The 6,845-nt window shown below is 51.3% G+C and overlaps 1 protein-coding gene across 2 annotated transcripts; it reads right to left on the bottom strand.

Moving 5' to 3' along the window:
* Positions 1-2,480: 2,480 nt before the first annotated feature.
* On the bottom strand, positions 2,481-6,318 carry TCTN3 (tectonic family member 3). Of its 2 annotated transcripts, XM_073648636.1 has the most exons (13): positions 6,003-6,318; positions 5,473-5,596; positions 5,159-5,274; positions 4,939-5,069; positions 4,757-4,862; positions 4,159-4,313; positions 4,013-4,084; positions 3,784-3,906; positions 3,552-3,644; positions 3,330-3,418; positions 3,103-3,259; positions 2,770-2,904; positions 2,481-2,681 (listed from the first exon to the last, which is right to left on the bottom strand). In XM_073648636.1, the coding sequence occupies exons 1-13, from the start codon at positions 6,181-6,183 to the stop codon at positions 2,592-2,594; spliced, it is 1,572 nt and encodes a 523-aa protein (XP_073504737.1). In that variant the 5' UTR covers positions 6,184-6,318; the 3' UTR covers positions 2,481-2,591. The 2 variants fall into 2 exon arrangements, with proteins under 2 accessions (XP_073504737.1, XP_073504738.1); XM_073648637.1 differs by lacking the exon at positions 2,481-2,681 and having other exon boundaries at positions 3,527-3,644.
* Between the last annotated feature and the right edge of the window lie 527 nt (positions 6,319-6,845).

The raw sequence follows: 6,845 nt of genomic DNA on the forward strand, positions 1-6,845 counted from the left end.
GTCAGAGATTGACAGCGGCATTTAACTAGTTAACAGCCACGGGTGGATCGCGATTTCACCTGCGGCTGTTGCGGGCACATGTCAGCTGTAGAAATCAGCTGACGTGCCAGGTTCAGTGCGGGCTCACCGCCGGAGCCCTCACTGAATCGGGGCTGATGGCCTGGTGCGTACTATTACTGACCATGTCGGAAAGGGGTTAAAAGGGTTTTCCCACGAACAAAATTTGATTTTAATGAGTAGATCTTGGAATAATAATAATTTCCACAATTGGATGTGTTTAAATAAAATGTTCCTGTGCGGAGATAATCTTCTAAATGTGCCCCTGCTGTGTACTGTGTAATGGCCGTGTCTGACTGTACAGGAACACGGTCTGATCATACCACATCTCCTGGGCAGGGGAGGAAGAAAAAGAGTATACAGACATTACAGCACAGGATCACAGCTGATTCTTTTTGTGAGCTAAAATATTTCACTGCCTGTTTTTAAACAATGTTTTACTTCAAAGAAAGAATCAGCTGTGATCCCGTGCTGTAATGTCTGTATACTCTTTTGCTTCCTCCCCTGCCCAGGAGCTGTGGTATGATCAGACCGTGTCCCTGTACGGTCAGACACAGCCATTACACAGTACACAGCAGGGGCACATTTATAAGATTATCTCCGCACAGGGACATTTTATTTAATCACATCCAATCGTGGAAATTTTTATTATTCAAAGAGCTATTGATTAAAATCAACACTTGTTTGTGGGAAAACCCCTTTAAATGTAATTTATTGGGATTTTCTGTGATCCCTAAGTACAAGTATATGTGATGTGTAAAGTAATTGTTTAAAAATATATAAATCTTAGAATTGTGAGGTGCATTAGTCTTCAGCCCCGAGTCAGATCTTTGTCGGACCACGTTTCTCTGCAGTCTTTTGGGGTCTGTCTCTCCAGCTTTGCACATCTAGAAGTGATATTTTTCCCCTTCTTCTTTGCACACTCGCTCTCGCTCAGTGATCGGATGGAGACATCCGTGATCAGCAATTTTCAGGTCTTGTCACAGATTCTCTGGGATTAGGGTCTGGACTGTGACTGCACCGTTCACACACATGACTATGCTCTGATCTAAACCCTCCATTGTAACTCTGGCAGGAGGTTTAGGGTCAGTGTCCTGCTGGAAGGTGACTCTACGCCCCAGTCTCAAGTCTTTTGCAGCATTTAACAGGTTTTCCTCCAGGATTATCCTGTATTTAGCTCCATCAATCTTCCCATCAACTCTGACCAGCTTCCATGCCCCTGCTGAAGAAAAACCTCCCCACAGCATGATGCTGTCCCCACCATGTGTGATGGAGGGGGTGGTGTTTTCATGATGATGTGCAGTGTTGGTTTTCCACCACACACAGCGTTTTACATTTAGCCAAAAAGTTGTACTTTGGTCTCTTCTGACCTGAGCACCTTCTTTCACATGCTTACTGTTTCCCTTACATGGCTTTTTGCAAACTTTTAACTGGACTTCTTATGGCTTTCTTCTTGTTATTCTTCCATAAAGGCCAGAGCCCCACTATCAGTATTTTTTCTCAGGAGTGGGTGATAAATGCAGAATTGGTGACTTGTTTCTATTATACCTTTTCTCTGATTCTTCCTCACCTGGTTTTGGCTCCCACTCTTGAGGAAAATATACTGACCGAATATGGATAGTGGGGTCAAGGCCTAACAGTCGTCCTGTGCCCAGATTCTCCCCCCTGAGCTGTGGATCTCTGCAGCTCCTCCAGTGATCATGGGCCTCCTGGTTGCTTCTCTAATTAGTGCTCTTGCTTAGGATGTCAGGTTAGGTGGATGGCCAGGTCTTGGTAGGTTTGCAGTTGTTCCATACTCCTTCCATTTTTGGATGATGCAATGAACAGCGCTCCATGAGATGTTCAGAGCTTGGGCTATTTTTTTTTATAACCTAACCCAGCTGTCCTCTTCTTCTTTTTATCACTGACCTGTCCTGTGGGTTCCTTGGTTTTCATGAAGCTGTTTGATCCCTAATGTTCTCAAACCTCTGAGGCCTTCACAGAACAGCTTTAGTGGCCATAATGTACTAATGTGACTTCTAAAGACAATTGATTACTCAGGATTTTATTTAGGGGGATCAGACTACAGGGGGCTGAATACAATTACACAGAACACTTTGCAAATGTATATTTTTTTTTAAATAATTTGTAAACCTTGTATCACTTCCTTTACACTTCACAATCACTTGCCACTTTGTGTTGGCATTACATAAAATCCCCCATAAAATATATTTACTTTTGTGGATGTAACGTGAAATAAATTCAGAAAAGTTCCAGGGGTAGGAATACTTTTTTCAAGGCACTGTGTATATATAGATATTATCCCACTCAAAAAAAGAGACCGCCGCCTGGTGGGGGCTGCAGGGAGTGCTTTGTAGGTTGGAGCAGGTGGCGCTGATCTCTGGGATTTCGGAGGATTCTGCAGATAAAACTGAGAAATAACATTTAAATACAAAAATACTTTATTAAGAAAATTCCCATGACATATGCAAACAGTGTCAACACTCCAGCACCCTCCGGTGCCACTGGTGAAGGTTCCCAGATGTCATTAGTGCTCAGCTGGTCGCCCTGAAGCGAGGGTCCGGGCCGCGTCTCGTCAGGTCGGTGAAGGTGACCCGCGTCTGGAGAGCGGATGTGTCCCGACACTGCAGAAAGGAAATGGTCGTCAGTATCGGGCTCCACCGCCCGGGGGTCGCACCGCCAAACACTGCTCCACCGGCTGCAGACACTCACCTGGACAAGCTGACACCTGAAGACAAAGCGAGCCCCGATAACCTGGGATTGAGGATTGGACTGCAGGCCAGCCCTCGCCCACAGGATCTGCATGTGCAGGGAGGTGGGGATGAGACAGGCGGAGGCGCAGTCACCCTAAGGATGGAGGAGCGGCGTCAGGATCATACACTACTCCAGTCACAGCCAGAGCTGCAACGCCTGGCATCACCGAGGTGCATGGTGGGAGATGTAACATTCCTTTCTATAAATGATCGCTGTTCTGGCACCACAACTCTCAGCACACCCTGCATGCTGGGACTTGTGGTTAGCAGCAGTTATGTATGAGGGGGTCACCTGGAGGCTGCAGTTCTGGTAGATGATGGGCGTCCGGTCCCCGTCCAGTCCTGCGGTGACGTTGCCGAGCATGGCCAGGCTCCCCGGTGCTTGTCCCCCGAGCAGCAGCTGATATGCCCGGGCATGGAGCTCGCTGCACGTCTCCGCGTCTCCTCCTCTGTGGAGGAGCGACACTGGTTACTACTTCATTACACATCGGGCAGGAACATGCAGGAAGGAGCACTCACCGGATGGCACAGCCGCTCAGAGAGTTCACCCCGAACTGTGTATCGCTGCGGCTGCAAGAATCGCCCGTCAGAGACCGCAACATGGAGAGCTGCAGGGGTCAGGAGTAATAACGGCATGAGTACAGCGGGGGGAGCAGGCACTATCTATGGCGGCGCAGGGATGGGAAGCTGGGATAGGGCAGGACCCAGGTACACACATGCCGCTGGGCTATTGAAGGATACGCGGCCGATGTCGCTCAGCACAGGGCGTCCAACCAGGTACCCCGGGTTCCCGCTCCTGGACCAGGCAGGACCCTGCGACGCTGAAGCAGCCGGCTGTGGAGGAGAGCGAGACGTCACAACACGCAGCAGGAGGAGGAGAGCAGCAACATGGCCGACACAGCTGTCATCTCCACCCTGAGGCACCACTACAAGTCCCAGCATGACTGTTCTGTACCCACTGAGCAGGACGCACCTTATACACCATGGAGAAGGTCTGGCTGAGGCGTGCGCTCCCTGCGGACATGTTGCTGAGGGTGAAGGCTGCGCTCACGCCCGTGATGCCCTGCGTGCCATTGTACAGCACCGTGTAGATCACCTGCCACGGGAACAAAGAAGATCAGGACCCTGGGGGCCACACGGCCACCATTACCGCCCCTTGCAGACAGGTCAGGCTGACCCTCAGCCTATAATGGTGCAGTCACCTGGGTAACCACGTTACTACAGACATCTCCTCGCAGGACGGGGGTCTCTGTCACATCGCTGGTGATGGGGACCTGCGGACAGAGCAGAGCGGTGAGAAGGGTCTCCACAGCACAACCCTCATCCTCCCAGCAGCCCCTTCTCTTACCCTTATAGCGTTCTGATCCGTCGCGTCCGCCGGGACCCTCAGTACGGCTGTGTCCTGGTAATAGAATGACGGTGACAAGGAGAGGTCGGTCTCACAGGCGGCGGCCACATTGCTGAGCGCACGGACACAGGAAGTCGTGTCACCCTGCAGGAACTCTGGGAAATAAATGCACGCGGTATTATACAAGGACAGGACACAAACCAGGTGTGGCAGGAGGAGAAGCTGCAGGGAGAACACGACGGTGGATCCTCTCTGCAGCCTCCGGTTACTGCAGTGAGTGCGCTGTAATCACTGCTGAGGAGATGCAGAACAGCTGTGCCGTCTGCCCCGCGGTCTCGTGGACGGGCCGTCTGTCCCGCGGTCGGGCCATCTGTCTCGTGGACGGGCCGTCTGTCTCGTGGACGGGCCGTCTGTCTCGTGGACGGGCCGTCTGTCCCGCGGTCGGGCCATCTGTCTCGTGGACGGGCCATCTGTCATGCGGTCTTGTGGACGGGCTGTCTGTCCCGCGGTCTCGTGGACGGGCTGTCTGTCCGGGACACATCATCACTGGCAGCTCTGGTGGTGACAGGCCCAGAGCTGGCCACTTACTGTCACTTACTTGCAGGGTTGCCATCTGCACACAGACTCTGACCCCCCAGGGCCGCCGGCTGCCTCAATGCTCCCAACACCCCGGATGTGGAGACGGTAAGAACGGGATCACCGGCCTTAGAGGAGACAACGGGAAATGAGAGCGCCAATTGCACCCCAAGATGGCAGACTGCGGCAGTTCCAGACTCTCACCCGGTAGAAGGTGGAGAACGCGGGCGTGGAGGCGGAGGCCGGAGAGAATGACGCCCCTCTGAACGGGTCACTGACGGAGGCAAAGTTCTCTGCATCCACCCTCCGAGGGGTCACAAAGTAATTCACCGAGGCTGAAAACAGAGAGAAGGTCACAGCGGGCGGCCGATGCCGGAGGGCGGGAGGGGGGTCGGTACCAGTGGACACCGGACCGGTTCCTTACCATCAGCCGAGGAGACGCAGAACAGCTGTGCGGGGGCTGCGCCCAGGAGGGTGGATGGGTACGGGGTGTTATTCCGAAAGATCAACCAGTTATAGAGACACGTCCAGCGCTCCGCCCTGCAGAGGAATCACTGGTGACAGTGAGGACAGCGACTGCTCTCAGTTATCAGTTACATCAGATGAGGTCGACACTAGGACCGGTGAGGACAAACTACTGCTCCCTGGTATCAGCCAGGTCAGTAGATGAGGTCGACACCAGGAGCGGTGGAGATTGGGGGCAGGGGCCCTTTAATACGTTTTGTGGGGTCTCCTTACTTGGTGCTTCCAGGTAAACAGAAGGAGAAGACGTTTGTGGGGTCCCCGGACGTGCAGTCGGGGTCACAGCAGCAGTCGATGTCACAGCTCCCAGGTGACAGGTCACACGTGCAGATCGTCACGCCTGACGGAAAAGAAGAAACTTGTATTTGTTTGGTATCAGGTCCCTTTAAGAGATGATGTCATGCAGACACTTTCCCTTTAAGAGATTGTCATAGACTTTTGCTTTAAGAGATGACGTCAGTAGACACTTAAAGGCCTAGTCTCTGCATTACATGGCCTCAGGGTTGCTTCATCCCCTTAAAGGGATAACGTCATCCTTTTATCTTCTCTTAAAGTGGTTAAATCATGAAGACACGATCCCTATAAGAGTGATGGAGTCTAGACACTATCCCTTTAAGTTATGACCTCATGCAGAAGCTTTCTCTTTCCACACTAGAGGTTACATCACTCTTCCCTTCTAACATGACGTCATGCAGACACTCTTCCTTCGGAGATGACGTCACTTCCTCCCCTGCCCCGCCTCTTACCGGTCTCTGTTCCCCTGCAGCAATGTGCGGCCATGAGGAGCAATAAAGCGACCGTCCCTGCCATCTCCCGCGCCATCACCAGGCCGAGGCGTCCGGTTGCCACAGAAACCGCTTCAAGTGACGTCACTTCTATGCGCCGGAAGTCTCTTCCCCTGGAACTTCCGTTGTCCGCCCTGTGCATGCCGGGAAATGTAGTTCCAGAAGTGGTGAATATGTAATCACCAGTGGGGGGCGCTGTGGGATATAACAGCGTAATAATAATAATAATAATAATATCCTGCTCATCAGTCTCCTCCTAGATCTCAGAGCTGACAGGAATCCACCGCAATATCGGACTTATTGTGGACTTGTGGCAATTTCCAATGCACGGCGCCCTACAGTGTCCGTTCTTGGTACTGCAGCTTCTATAGGAGCTGAGCCGCAGTGCAGTACCAAGAACGGCCACCACACGGTGTACGGCGCTGTACATTGTGCACCGGAGCTGGTAGCAGCCGATCCCTGGTGTTGTCCGGTGTCAGACCCCGCCCCAGAAAGTAACGCGTGGCTTTAATAATAACGCCAGGTTAGAGGGATTTTCCTATTTTTTAAATAGTTTTTATTGACTTTTTATTCGTTTTTGCTTCATAAAATATTATCAGTATCTAAAACCAATCACATCGGGCTCTTTACAGCAGCCGTAAATCAAGACTCTTCCCGCTTTACACTTATCTCTGGCTGTTGTGTTGCCATCTAGTGGTCAAAGTGAAAACTGCAAGATTTTTGTTTTTTACTTTTTTTTTTTTTTTTATGAATAAATCTTGAAAAAAATGCTGAATATATTTGTGGGATGACGATGGCGGTGAT

The sequence above is a fragment of the Phyllobates terribilis genome, unplaced genomic scaffold (genome assembly GCF_046119375.1).
Source record: "Phyllobates terribilis strain yellow unplaced genomic scaffold, ASM4611937v1 Scaffold_9__5_contigs__length_417890890, whole genome shotgun sequence".
Lineage (NCBI taxonomy): Eukaryota > Metazoa > Chordata > Amphibia > Anura > Dendrobatidae > Phyllobates > Phyllobates terribilis.